The sequence below is a fragment of the Anas platyrhynchos genome, chromosome Z, assembly GCF_047663525.1.
Source record: "Anas platyrhynchos isolate ZD024472 breed Pekin duck chromosome Z, IASCAAS_PekinDuck_T2T, whole genome shotgun sequence".
Taxonomy (NCBI): domain Eukaryota; kingdom Metazoa; phylum Chordata; class Aves; order Anseriformes; family Anatidae; genus Anas; species Anas platyrhynchos.
Genome location: NC_092621.1, coordinates 75046391 through 75060414, shown reverse-complemented (window position 1 = coordinate 75060414; position 14024 = coordinate 75046391). Strand labels below are relative to the sequence as shown.

The 14024-nt window shown below is 42.6% G+C and overlaps 2 protein-coding genes and 1 long non-coding RNA gene across 6 annotated transcripts in view; 2 read left to right on the top strand and 1 right to left on the bottom strand.

The window, feature by feature from the left end:
- The window catches only part of SHOC1 (shortage in chiasmata 1), a 51642-nt gene extending 45432 nt beyond the window's left edge, over positions 1–6210 (top strand). For all 4 annotated transcript variants that reach the window (XM_072031559.1, XM_072031558.1, XM_072031561.1 and 1 more), the window contains 3 exons: positions 786–957; positions 1153–1710; positions 4691–6210. In XM_072031559.1, the coding sequence (XP_071887660.1) occupies positions 786–957; positions 1153–1710; positions 4691–4791 (831 nt within the window). In that variant the 3' untranslated portion in view covers positions 4792–6210. The remainder of the gene's footprint in view (positions 1–785; positions 958–1152; positions 1711–4690) is intronic.
- Positions 6211–8230: 2020 nt separating this feature from the next.
- On the bottom strand, positions 8231–12604 carry GNG10 (G protein subunit gamma 10). Its single transcript, XM_027446223.3, has 3 exons — positions 12438–12604; positions 10680–10811; positions 8231–9125 (listed from the first exon to the last, which is right to left on the bottom strand). Exons 1-2 carry the CDS (start codon positions 12516–12518, stop codon positions 10686–10688), a joined length of 207 nt encoding a protein of 68 aa, XP_027302024.1. The 5' UTR covers positions 12519–12604; the 3' UTR covers positions 8231–9125; positions 10680–10685.
- LOC140000789 (uncharacterized) lies at positions 11614–13910 on the top strand. The gene is made up of 3 exons (XR_011806001.1): positions 11614–11917; positions 12727–12853; positions 13099–13910. It is a non-coding gene; the product is annotated as an uncharacterized lncRNA (long non-coding RNA).
- The last annotated feature ends 114 nt before the right edge of the window (positions 13911–14024 follow it).

Genomic DNA, 14024 nt, shown 5'->3' with positions numbered 1-14024 from the left:
GTGGGGAAAAAATTAATCCACTTTCTTTCTAAGTGTCCTCATTTCAAGTATCCCATGAGCATAAAAGCCTGTATGTTTCCCTAAAATAAGAAATGTTTTCCAATTAAGTGTTTTCAGGACAGTTTTCCTTCCTTCCTGCCTTCCTCAGTTGGAATTGTTTATTCCTACTGTTTCAGCTGGGCCAAGTCTAGAAGAATTATAGAATGGCTATAGTCAGCTAATTAGATTAGAAATGCACGGCTTTTATCGGTCAAGAAAAAGGGAGGACAGGCTTCCTTCCTGAATCAGGAGCATTCAATTAAGGTGAAAGAGCAAGAGAACAGATACTTGGGCACTGAATATCAACTTATGCATGTTATAGTAATAACAGTGTATGTGCAAAGCAGTGTTTACTGACTAAAAAACTTCTTGTCAGTTTAATTTTGTCCATGATGTATGATATGCAGCCATCTATCACAGACAATACCTCTTGCAGTCTTGGACTGATGAAAGAGAGTACAGTACACTAAGATATTGATTTTCTTGTGTTTCAATTGACATGCTGTTTATTACTTAGTCTGTTTATAGATTTAAGATTGGTGGCTCATTGTTTGTCTTAAGTACCTCTCTTTCTGTACTCAAGTGTTTTTTCTTTCTTTCTTCCCAGTAAACAACAAATTATACATAAACCTTAGAATCCTAACAACAGATTTGTGTATGTTTTTTTTTTTCCCATATTTGACAGTGTGGACATGCACTATAAACACTACTTGAATATCTTTTTTGTTGTTGTTGTTTTGTTTCAGCATTTTAGTGACATGACGTCTTTGTACAGCCTAAATGCTGCTGCTCCTCTAAAAACAGCAGTGAAAGGTGCATCACCACCAGAAAACTGCAATAACATTAACAGACTCTATCAAGATTGTAAGCAAAATTATCAGTCTTCAGAGCTGCTGGCTAAGGCCCAAACTAGCACAGGTAATATCTTTAATTCCTACCAAAATATATTGTACTTGAAACCAAGTGAAAGTCTAGGTACATTAAAATATTTATGTTCTAACCACTGAGTGGTCAGTTCTTCTAAGAAGACAGGCTTTATTTTAATGCTCAATGGATTCAAATTTTTCTGAAAAATTTAGAGAGGTAAGCTAATTTTTCATTTCTCTCCGCCAGGACCACCTCATGTGAATTCTGAAGCCATAGTTGCTCCACTGAATCATCATCACAGTCTTGTTGACTCTGACCTTTCAAGTTACATGCAAAAGAAACCATGTTCTTCAGAAGTAGTTACAGGGAGAAAACAGAACTCCTTTGTTATGCCGAAGGACTCTGAAGGCTTTACTCATCCTGGTGCTATGAATTCTTTTTATGTTCAAAGACAGCCTTGCAGGATTAACTGCAGCTCTGATCATTCCTCAAAAAATTCTGAAAAAGAGGATTTCTTTGCAACTTTCATTGACTGTGCACCTCACAAGAACTCTAAGGGCTTTCTAGAAGAATTTAGAGAAACGACATTTAAGAGCCCAGAAATTGTGATTGATGAGGCCCCATGGAATGGCTTTTCATCCACCTGCACATATGATTCATTTGCACCTAATTCTTTTCCCTGTGATTCCCTTGCTGATCCAGATGTGCCTCAAAGTCTGCATTTTCATCACCTAGCCACAGAATCTTCAGGAAAGAGAAAACAAAGTCCACCATACTTATGGACAAAAGGAAAAACATTAACAGGTATGTACAAAGCAAGCAGAATGTCGTGAAATTCTATATGTAACTTGACTAGAAACAGGAGTATCAGTAAAACTAGAGATCATATTTTCTTTAAACGGTTATTACATTCAATCTAGCATTCATGTGTTTCCTTTAAAAAAAAAAAAACTTGCACATATATTTTTGAGTAATAAAACATTTCTAAGCATCTCTGGTCAGTTTTGAGCATTAAGAAATAAAAAGATGGAATCATAGACTGGTTTGGGTTGGAAGGGACCTTAAAGCCCACCTAATTCCAGCCCTCCCCTGCCATGGGCAGGGACACCTCCCACCAGCCCAGGTTGCCCAAAGCCCTATCCAGCCTGGCCTTGAGCACCCCCAGGGGTGGGGCAGCCACAGCTTCTCTGGGCAGCCAGTGCTAGGGCCTCACCACCCTCTGAGTGAAGAGCTTCCCTATATCTTATCTAAATCTGGCCTCTTTCTGTTAAAAACCACTACCCCTTTTCTTATCTTTACACACCCGTGTAAGAAGTCTCTATCTTTTCTGTAAGCCCCCCGATAAAACTGAGAGGCCTCAACAAGGTCTAGGGAGCTAGAGTCCTCTCTTCAGCTGAAGCAACCCCAGTTCTCTCCACCTTTCTTCAAAGGAGAGGTGCTCCAGCCCTCTGATCATCCTCATGGCCCTCTTCTGGACCAGCTCTAACAGGTCCTCATCTTTCTTGAGCTGGGTGCCCCAGAGCTGGATGCGAAGTTCCACGTGGGGTCTCACAAAGGTGGAGCAGAGGGGGGGACAATCACCTCTTGCCTTGCTGCCCACACTTCTTTTGACACCACTCAGGAGTCAATTGACTTTTTGGGCTGCAAGTTCATGTATATAATTGTATCACTGCCACTAATTTTTCTTGGTAAAATACTGAAAATTGTAATTCTACAGTTCTGTAAGCTTCAGACTCTTCTGTCTTTGACAGTGAAATCTGCATAATAACCTTACTATAATCATTTTAAAAGATATGTTTACAAAAGAATCATTCCCATAGTTTTGGACAAAAGGGGAAAAAAAAATTACTACATAGTATTTTCTCTAAAGGACAAAATTAGGTTTAGACATTCAGATACTGCTAACAGCTGTGTTTTGCTTTTGGCTTTACTGGAGTACAGATTTCACTCTGGCACTCTTCTAAGCTTGTTGCATATGATTACCTTATTCTTGAAATTATTTTTCACAGCTAATGTCTCCAGGGCTATACCCTCTATCTTGAAATCTTTACCAAGCATATTTCTTCAGATAGTTTAGTGTGTACTTCTAAACTTTGTTTACCCTGAAGGTGTGTACAGTCCTTACGTGCAAAATTCAGTTGGTGTTTTTTTGTTTTGTTTTGTTTTTTTGTTTGGGGGGGGGGCTGGGGCGGGGGCAAGGGGTTCCTTTTCTTTTCTTATCTTTGGCTTACTTTCTCAAATATAGTTAGCCTGGAGTATTTTTGGTAAGGCATAGTATGTATCTGTGGGGCTTTAAAAGTAAGAAACCATCATTAGTCCATATCACACTGTGTTTGTTATATATATACATACCCATATATAAATAACTTCTTTTTAAAATTCTGCTGCTTCTTTAAAGGCGAGGTGCTAAATGCCTCAGAACTACAAAGTTAAGTTTCTTAAAGTGTCTAAACCCTAGTGCAGGTAATTTAATCTATGTTTTCTTTGTTGCTACCTAAAGTTAAACTTCTCAGTGGTAGAGCAATATCAGTGCAGTACTAAATACTTTGGCTGGTTAGATTAGATCATTTATGAAAGCATAAGTAACTAATCGGTACCACCACGTTTCATGGCTGCCTGCAGCATTTCTGGTAGTAAACAGAGGAAAAGTTAATTGGGTATGGTGAACTGGTTTTAATTTTCAGCCTTTGAAAATTAAATGCTCATAGAGAAATTGTGAACAGACTTTTTGCCTCTCTCTTGGGATGAAAACTGTGACCTGAAGTGTTGCTAGATAGTAAGTAATCTGTAAATGGCACTCATAACTGCAAATTCTAATTACAATAGTTTCAGCAGAGATCAGAACAGATTCTTCTGGTACCATGTTACAGTATTTTGAAAACACTGGGTTCTCTGGCTGATCCATTTTCTGTATCACTCCCACCTGATAGAGCAAATACATACTTAATGCTAAATCAAATCAAAAAAGGGTAAATGTTTTTTTGTTAGCTTTTGGGACTAGTGTTTTACTTTATTATTCATTAACCAAGGGAAATATAGGTATGCTAATTAGCTGCACATGGTGATGCAAAAATAAATAAATAAATAAATAAAATAAATACAATGAAAGCTTTCTGAAATCCAAAATTTAAGAAATGTTTGCCGAGTCAAATTAAGAAAGACACATTGGGAATTGTCATGTATTTCTGTAGTCTTCAGATAAAATGTTTATTAAATCACAAACAATACGAGTATGCTAAACCAGTATTTCCACAAAAGTGGATGAAATTCCTTGATCAGTGTTAAAGTTTTCTTGCAATACTTTTTGCAAAGGCTAAATAGAATTTTCTTCCATGAATTTATTTTGAATAAGTAACTTTATAAATATCTTATAAAAAATACTTGAATCTTAAGAATATAAGAAACTTTCTTTAACTTAGAAACAGGAACAATTTATATCTCTGGTTAAAAAGAATTAACTTTTACTATTACTGGATAGGACTGGGTGTCATATTAATGAAATAGAATTAAGTATGAAAATCTGTACTGAAATATTGTGGTTAAGCATAGTGCAGGTTGATTGTGTATAAGTGGTCCTGTGTTACTATGGCAGGATAATACGCATTAAATTGCTCAGTAATAGTAAGCAGTAGTAAATGTTAGTCCTTATGTATTTAATTTGGTATTTTTTTTCCTACAAAAAAAGTCTGTTACTGCTTCTGAAAAAAAAAAAAACAGTTAAGTTTGCATAACTGTTGTATTCATAGCTTCTCATACATGTAATTTCTTTCCACTTCTTTACCAGATTCAGGATTTGAAGAAGTACCAGGGATCAAGAAAAGGAGACTGATGTATGAAAGAGTCCCTGGAAGAAGTGATGGACAAACACGTCTTAAATTCTTTTGAATGGAGTGGAGAATTGTGTACTACAACTGTTTTTTCAAATTTGTAAACTCTGAAGAGAAATAGATTAAATTCATTTTGTTGTTGTCGTTGTCGTTTTGAGAGAGAAATTAGGGTTTAGGAATCTTTACTAATTAAGGATTTTTTTTCTATGTTTTTTTTAAGTCTTACTAGACAAACTAGCTCCCTGAATCTGGAGAATTACTGCTTCTCTGCTTGTTTATATAAATCATATAAAGGTACTTTAACGTTATTTATACAAAAATTAAGAGTGAAAACAAACAGATACTGAAGTGCATAGAATTTTCAAGGGACTTATGTTTGTTTCCTGAACATGTAGACTTCCACGCTTACAGCTGGACTAGACTTGCCAGAATCTCAAGACTGCTCCTGAGTTTTAAAGCTTCCTTGCACATAAAGCAGGGACTCTATATTTGTCCTTTGGACTCATGTTCCACTTTTTTCCTTCTGACAGCTCCTCTGGAGCCATGTGATGCTACAAGTTCCTTCGTAGCCTGAGAACAGCTTTAGTCATAACCAAGCTTCAAGAAATGACACACTTGTTTTATGGACTGAACATGAAAGATATGTTGAAATTTATGATTCTCATAATTTGATTCAGAGAACAACTCTGTGACTCTAGTGCCTGGTGGAGGCCATTTGTTGGCCTTTTCAGTCTGCTACAGCACATCTGTGAGTAGGGAGAAGAAAATCCTGCGTCAGAAATTGTAGGCTACAACTAGAAGGGGTAAGAGATTCCAAAAAGTCATCTAATTTGCAAGCTGCAGAAGAGAGAGGGTAAAAAGAGCACCCAGCCCCTCACTTTCCATCAAAAGATTTGACAACAAAACTGGAAATATGTGTGGGAGCAGTGAAAGTATCTCTGTGCTGCTGCAGGAATGCATACATGGTTTGTGGAGGAATGTCTGCCAGCTCCAGAATGTCACTGTCTGTTCAGGAGCTCACAGTTCTGATGATTCAGTTCTCAAATTCACTTTTTTTTTAATGTTTTAATTCAGTAAAAGTATATATATATATATATATATATATATATATATATATAAAAAGTTGTGGTTTAGGCTTGCAGTAAAATACTTCCTTGACACAGAGTCTTCATTGAGTGCATACTCACTATTTGAGTAAGTATAGCCAGATCTTAGGGGACCAGCTTTGCCTTACCAGAGAAAAGGGGGGGTGCCGGTTGTTAACTGAGAACTAAAAGCTATGATGACAGCAGTAGGAGCTGTTCTCGTTCAGAGTAATATCCTCAAATTATTTGCATCCAAACTGTTTACGAGGTCTTAAAAAACATCTTTCATGTGTAGCATAAAGACCTTTTTGTGGAATTGCAAACATGCCTGTGTTTCCCTCTTTGCCCACAATAAGAGAAAAGTTTAAATAAAAGTTGCAGTTTGCTTACTATTTCTGGCCCATTTTTGTGGTCCCTTGACCTAACCATTTTCTGTCTCTTTCCATCATGGATTTGGCTCTGTTTTTCAGAACTGTCTCCCCGTTTGCCAGGCCCAGGAATCTGTCCTTTTAAGAGTGCAGCTCTGCAAAAATCTCAGTCACGGATGACCACAGTGGAGAAAATTATAGCGGCCACTCCCTAGCTATGTATTTATGTCCTCCGTTCACACAGACAGAGGCTGACACCAGAACTTCAATGTGAACGTCCATTACAGGCTTGCTCAGATAATCTGTGCATCACTATAAAAACAAAGGTAAACCGTGTGCCGCCTACATTTGATTAGTAAGAAAATTCGAGTGCTATCTGTGATCAGTTTCCTTTAGGTAGCAAAGTGTTACTGTACACTTAGGTGCTACCAATATTGTGGAAAATAAGAAAAAGGGCTTGCAATGGCCACTTGGCTTGTACTCTTATTTGTTTATGACTCTCAGTCATTCACAGATTATGTACACAGAGACAGATCTGTCAGAGGTAAGGTTCCCACCCGCCAGTCCAATCTGTTTCATGTAGAGGAAAATTAGTACTGTACTATACAAATGCTCTTTTTTTTTTTTCCTAAAACATGTATAACTGACTGCTCCACATGAATAGCCTATTAGGAGAACCGAATCCTGGAAGGCAAGACCATGGTGACAAACCAGATTGACTGACAGGGGAACATTACAGAATTTTTGTTATTGCATCTTTTTGCCTGAGAACGAGTGATTTCCTAATCACCAGTGGCAGATGAGCTCATTGCTGGGCTCAAATCCTGAATGGTTTAGTAACCTGGCAGGTGTCACCTCTAGAGGGAGAAGAGCCTTGCTGATGGGGCTGTGAGGGATGAGGGTGAGAAACCATGGCCTTAAGGCGTGTGTTAGGCCCTGCGTAGTACAGATCCATGCGTTCACTTGATTTGTTTTATTGTGGGCATCCTGTGGGTCCTCTTTCAGCTGTGAGGCAGCCATGAAGGCCTTCAGGCAGCATGTGGAGAGCCAAGACCATCTTGGCTGGTATTAGAGGATGCTGCTGTTGTTCCCCCTGCTGCAGATGACGCCTGTTACAGCCAGGGAAGACAAACACAACGCCTGGCCTTGTCTGAGCTGCGGTGCAGACCTCTGTATGCCTGCAGCTGGAGACAAGGCCCTCTTGACCGAGGAGCTCAGAGAGGCCCTGTTCTGCTGCCCACAGCAGCAGGCAGCTGCCCGGGCTTCTCTGAGCTTCCTTGGCTGCCTCAAAAACACACTTGGCATCCACCTGTACGGTGCTGCTCCTCTGTCACAGGCTGGCACCGACACAAATGTTGGTGCTGGGGGCAGGTTTTATTGCAGGGGGTAAAAGAAACCAGAGGGGTTTCTTCCGTCCCACTCATCTGAGTGCTTTGACCCCAGGCTGAGCCTCTGGCCACCTCTCTGCAAATGAGACCAGCGATATTTCCTCCAGCTTTCCGCAGTACGTGCCTGTGTCAAGTGCTAAAAGAAACACTGCCGGCCACGGCCAAATAGCCTGCAATGAAAAGGAAGCCAGAGTGAAGAAAGGCACTTGAGGAAGAACATTTTGCTTCTGCTCTTGGAGGCACAATTCATATTGGCGGCATTATTACTCTCATTTCAGCGTGTCCCTGCCAGACAGCAAGTGTGAGAACTTTCTATCACAGACTGAACTACCAGGAGAGCATTTGTTGTCCCATTTCAGTTAGTATTAATGAAAATTAAATGCTCAGACAACTTAAAGCCCTGTTCATCTTCTTCCTTACAGCTTCAACATTTGCAAGTACGCCTGATAATGTAGCTACTATTTACCACAAAAATGATAAATAGGTATAAATTCAACTTTTCTAATAACCAGGCACATTTCCTAAAACTCCAGCAGTGACTTTCTCCTCCCCAGAACACTAACAGCCCGCAGCCTCCCCTCCCACTGCAAAATCCAAATATCCTCAAAGTTCACTCATGAGTTTGGCCTTCCTTGCAATTAAACAATGAGATCAAAGCCAGTAGGGAAAGGAATTTTATTTCCAAACTTCTAGAAGATTAATACAAACAATGGAAAGTAAACAAAATGAAAAACCTAGTAAAAAAAATTAGTTGTCCTTGTAAAAGTGCTCTATAAAAACCGAAGGCAAATGACCAAGCGTATTTTACTTGCTGAACTTGGTAATTTTGTGTACTTCAAAATGTGAAAATTAGGCATGCAACTGTCTTTGGATACTGTGCTTTTAGGGTCAGTCTGGCTACATTTTAAACATGTCAATGAGATTCCAGCAAGGCAGTATGTTTATGAGTACAAGTTATGAGAAGTACCAAACACATCAGGACTTTTACGAGACCCACAGCTTAGAAACGGAGCCTGCAGCACATACTGTGTTAAGCAGATCCTAAGAGGTGTCATTTATGGATTTAGATCCACTTGAAAGAAAACAGCTGATTTCAGGGCTCGGTAAGTAAAAATTGCAGCTGAGAGCATGTCTTTAACACTGACGGCATTTACTCTTATGTTTTAACAATTCGTTTCTTTTTTTTTGATGTTTTATTTTGGAAAATACAAATAGCTTTTATCATCACTCCAGCATAAGAACCTACCAAGGTAATAATAAGAAATTTGGTAAAAATTCACGTTTTTTAAAATGTAAACTTCTCAAGTAATATTTGTACAGTTAGTATAGTGTAGTAACAACGGTGACTTTTATGAAAAGAGTGCTAGTTACATTAAAAAACCGTAAAAACATTAGCAAAAGGTAGTGAGGTACGGGTGCACAAGAACAAACAGGTAAATATCTAAGAGATTGCTTCAACCACACAAAAGTAAGGGCACGGAGATACTTTTCTTGAGAAGGAAAGGCAGTTATTCATGTCATGCTTGAAGGCAGGCTCTCCGATGACCTTCCCTATAAAAGGAAAAAGGGGTTATTAAATGCTGTCTTCCTAATCTGAGGCATCTCTCTTAGAAATTTAAAACATGAAAGCTTCTTTGCACTGGGAAAACGAGAATAACCACTTTCCTTCGTTGGGCATTGGCATCCTTGAATATTATAAAATTTATGTATTGGCTTTTTCAATTTTGTTCTCATTTTTAGGATCGTAATGTAACTAAATTCCTTCCTAGACTTTTGATCAATTAGCAGAAAATGATAAAATTATATGTTAGGCTCTGCTATCCATTTCTAAAACCAGCATAAATCAAACCATCAAAGTCAAACTTGGAAAAGTGTCTCATATCCTGTCTGGATCATGCAATCAAAACTGAACCCTAGAAGTCACCCCCCCCAAAAAAAAAAACAAATGTAGGAAGGCTGCTTTAACAACAGAAGAACACGTGCAACATTCACCATCAACTTTATCTTGTTTTTAGGAAGAATAAAGGGCAGCACCTAAATTAAGAATATCTGCTTGTGCTTCTTCCTTCTCCAGTTTTTCTGCAAGAATAGTTCAGGCTCAGTTGCTCCCTTTCTTCAGGTTCACTTCTGCTTTATCAAAGCTATGTAGCAACAATCAAAACCGTGCTATTAATGAGGCCAAAAGCAACTGCGCACTCGGGAACCCTTGCAGCGGGAAGGGAAACATCCTACAAGTGCTTTGCATTCTAGTTCAAATTCTGATGTTAGAGAAAACATTCAATTTTGCTTCGATAGCATTCTTAAAGATATAACAGAATCCAGTGCTTTTTCTCTCCAGCAGCTTTTTCAGCTCTTTAGGAGGACCTGATTTTAAAGAAGAGCACCCCTTTCTGAATATCCTACTTCCACACCTGCTTGCCAAGCAGAAGTACAGTTTTCCAAACATGATCCTGCCCAAAGCCACTACCACGGACGACATTTCTCCCTCCTGTGACCACCACATCCCCGTGACAGACAGGCGGGACACGAGAGAGAGCTGCAGAGCTGGAAACCAGAGGCTGCCGGTGCTGGAAGGTCACCCTCAGGTTGTTGTGCAGGTACAAGCAATGCAGAGCACCAGGGCAGACAGAGTGCCAGGAGTACCTTATCCTTTAGACCTGGGCTGAAAATGTTGTCTCAGATTGTCTCAGCTCCTCTCTGCCTCCAGCAGCTTTGGTGCTGCATCAGCGACAGCAACAGAAAAAGCCTAAGGACAGACACCACCAAAGGAAGCGCGGCGCGATGCAGGAGACCAAATGCATTTTTAATAAGGCTCTTGCCTAGGCTATCAGCTTGTCATCGCGGCGCACGCAAGGAGCAGCACAGCTTTGTCTTACTTCTCTAAGCTGGGTGCGGGATTGTTTTTCTGTCTGGCTATACATTGAATGCACAGGGGCAGCTTCTATTATTTTGGATGCTGCTAATGACCCTAGAGGTGCACAAATGAAAAAAAAATACAATAAAATAAAATAAAATTTCTGGAACTTGACACTGAAACAACTCCCACTGTCGCTGCCAGTGCATGACTTTCCAGCCAGGGCCGTGGTGGCACAGCGCTGCTGTTACCTGGTCTCAGAGCAGGGCGCAGGACCGGGGCTCTCGGAAGGGATTGCTCCCCGCCGGCACCCCCACCAGCAAGGCGTCCTTGCAGGCGTTCTGCATGCAGTACTGCTGGAGCTCGGCAGCTGCCTGGGAGACCTGTGCGAAGGGAAAGAACAAAAAAAAAAAAAAAAACAATCCAGAGAGGAAACTAATTTGTTCGCAAGCATCTATTAGGCATTTCCTCTCAAAGAAACACTGTCAAGCGGAGCTGGGAAGCAGCCAAGTCAGTGCTTGAAGTCTGAAATGCTGAATAAATCAGCACGGGCATCCACAAAGCCCTGGTGAAGCACACACGAAAGGCCGTGCCCGTGCGGAGCCAGGGAAACACACAGGGCCGGGGTGCCTGTGCCATGGGGTTCATCCTCATGGTAAAAAAACAGGACCGTGGCCGCAGGATTTTCCATTCCCTGGGGCTGATGTTTGAACTCTTGTATCCTTGGACCATTTATTAAAATGACTTTTATGTCCAAACTGTTAGGCCACAGAGAGCAGAGTGAGTCAAGGACGGAAGAAGACGAGGATGAGGAGCTTTTGGTGCAAGCCGTCACCTTCCCCAGGCAGTGAGGCCGGGACCCCAAACCCACCCAGAGGTGCAAACCTGGCGGCCGTGCCAGAGCAGGACAGACCCCGGGCAGCTCTGCACACCCGTCCGTGTGTGTGTGCCCCTGCTCACACCTCTAGTGCAAGGCTTTCTGCCACGTTTCGTCCCAGGGCAGCAGCAGCCTCCCGCGTGCAAGGCGTGTGGGGGCACTTCTTTCCTACACGGTTTCCTCTTTCTGAAAATACTGTTCCTGTCTGCTTCTTTTGCTGTCAGGGTAAACAAAATCGCCGCTGGAACTGCATGGGGTGTATTTTTAAAAGCCCCTTTCATATCCAGCTTCCTTCTGGGCGCGCATTGTGTTATTCAGGGCAGCCAAAACAATGTTTGCTCCTACCGCAGGGGCTGCCGACGCTGACCCGTGCGGAGGGGACCAGCTGGGTGTTTGCCTCCCTGCTTTTACGCCACGCACCCAGCAACCCAGACGATGCATTTCAGAGCCCTCAGGAGACGCAGGCAGGTCCGCAGGGCAGAGCAGAGAGATGCTGTGGGAAAGAGGAGCCTCACCGAGGCCAGGCTGCCCTGCAGCACAAGCCCAGGATAAATCCCTGGCCTGGAGGAGCCCGGCTCCTGGATATCTGGTGCCTACACAGAGCGATCCCAGGTGGAGTAACCCAAGGAGGCTGGGGGGGCATGGTGTGCCCCTGAGGTCTGGCAGGGACAGGGTGGGTTGGGGTGGGAAACAGAATAAAATAGAATAAAATAGAATGGAATAAAATAGAATGAAATAAAATAGAATAAAATAAAATAGAATAAAATGAAATGAAATAAAAAAATAAAATAAAATAAAATAAAATAAAATAAAATAAAATAAAATAAAATAAAATAAAATAAAATAAAATAAAATAAAATAAAATAAAATAGAGACACCCAACAGCCCCCGGGGGGGTGCCGGGGCTGCCTGCCTTTGTCTGGCAGCCTGCGGGCTCGGCCGGGCACGGCTCCCCATCTCGCCGCCCGGACCCGCCTGTCGCGACATGTCGCAGCATCACGGGCCGGAGGGGAAGAGGAGGAGGCTGTCCGCGAAGCCAGGCGGAGAATTAACGAGGAGCTGCTCCGGAGGCACCCCAAAAAAAAAAAAAAAAAACAAACACCCCCCCCGGAGCCCTCCCTGCCGGGCTCACCTTGATCCTCTCCACCGCAGCCTCCAGCTTCAGCTGCTCCACCAGGCGCTGCATGCTGCTCAGGCTGCCGGCCGACGACATGTCGCGACAGGGTGAGGGCGGCTGGGATCGGCTGGGATCGGCTGGGATCAGCCCGGCCGGGCCCTGCCGGAGCCGCCCCGAGGAGGGGCCGCGGCCGGGGCCGCTCCGCCCCCCCGGCTGGAGAGCCCCAGCTGGTGGCCGCCAAAAGCCGGCTCGATTTATTTCGTTTTTCCCTTATTTTATGTTATCTATTTATTTATTTTTTTAGGTGCTGTAGCCCGGTGGAGACGAGAACATTGGCTCTGGTCCCTCCTGCACCTGCTGCCAGACCAGTGGGACACAAAGAGGAGACGCAGCCCCCCCACGGGCTGCCCCATTTCTTGCTTCAGCATCAGGTCAGGAAACTGATCTCGATCAAAAGTAACCTAAAAAAAAAAAAAAAAACAAAAAAAAAACCGGGAAGACAGATGAGCGGTTTGGGTCTTGCCTGCTTGTTTGTGCAACCCCGCTTATCACACGGGCTCAGGAGGGGAAGGATGGTACAAAGCGAGGCGCTGGTGCAAGCTTTCAGCTGTTGGCCTGTGAAACAGTGGCCACAGACACAGATGCTCTTGCATGCACTTCTCTGCTTCCTTTCTAGATATTACTGACCTGCCTGATTTCCAGATATAACAACCCTACTTAGTACTACAAGGTCACAGAACCACTGGATGGTTTGGTTGGAAGAGACCTTGAGGATCACCCCGTCCCAACCCCCTGCCATGGGCAGGGACACCTCCCACCGGACCAGGTCCATAAGATTACTTCATGAAAATAAACACAACTTATTCTAGATGTGTTCTTTAACAAGTTTGAGAACTGATTTGACCTTTAAATACAAAGCGAATTAAGTTTATAGCAGCACTACTAGGGCAGAGTGGTTGGAAAGCTGTGCAGAGGAAAGGCTCTGGGGGTGCTGGTTGATGCTCACCTGAACAGCAGCCAGCAGTGTGCCCAGGTGGCCAAGAAGGCCAGCGGCATCCTGGTTGTGTCAGGAGCAGTGCAGCCAGCAGGAGCGGGGAGGGGATCGTCCCCCAGTGCTCTGCTCTGGTGAGGCCACACCTCGAGTGCTGTGCTCAGCTTTGGAATCAGACTCAAGCTGCACCAGGGGATGTTTAGATCGGACATTAAGACAGAAATTCTACAAGCATTGAAATGGGCTGCTCAGAGAAGTGGTTGTGTGACCATCCCTGGAGGTATTTAAAAGACATGCAGCACTAAGGGACATGGCTTAGTGATGGGACTCAGCAGGTCAGGCTGATGGTTGGACTTGGAGAAGGTCTTTTCCAACACAGACAATTCTATGATAGGTCACTTATGCAGTACCATAAACGTCTTACTTCAAAAATTAACATAAGCATTTCAAAACTCCCAGCTGTTACACGCTTTGAAAGAAGCAGCGGGTTTAAGAGACTCTCTCCCAGAACCAATCTGCACAGATGCAGATTTTTACAGATGTGAGAGAGACAGACACACCCCAATCTAGATACATACCCCCGATAAAATTCCTAAACAGAAAGATGGAAA

Coding starts and splice junctions, on each gene's coding strand:
- GNG10 (XM_027446223.3), bottom strand. CDS start 12,518: ATGTCGTCGGCCGGCAGCCTGAGCAGCATGCAGCGCCTGGTGGAGCAG. Junction 10,812..12,437: donor CTGCGGTGGAGAGGATCAAG/GTGAGCCCGGCA, acceptor CCCTTCGCACAG/GTCTCCCAGGCAGCTGCCGA.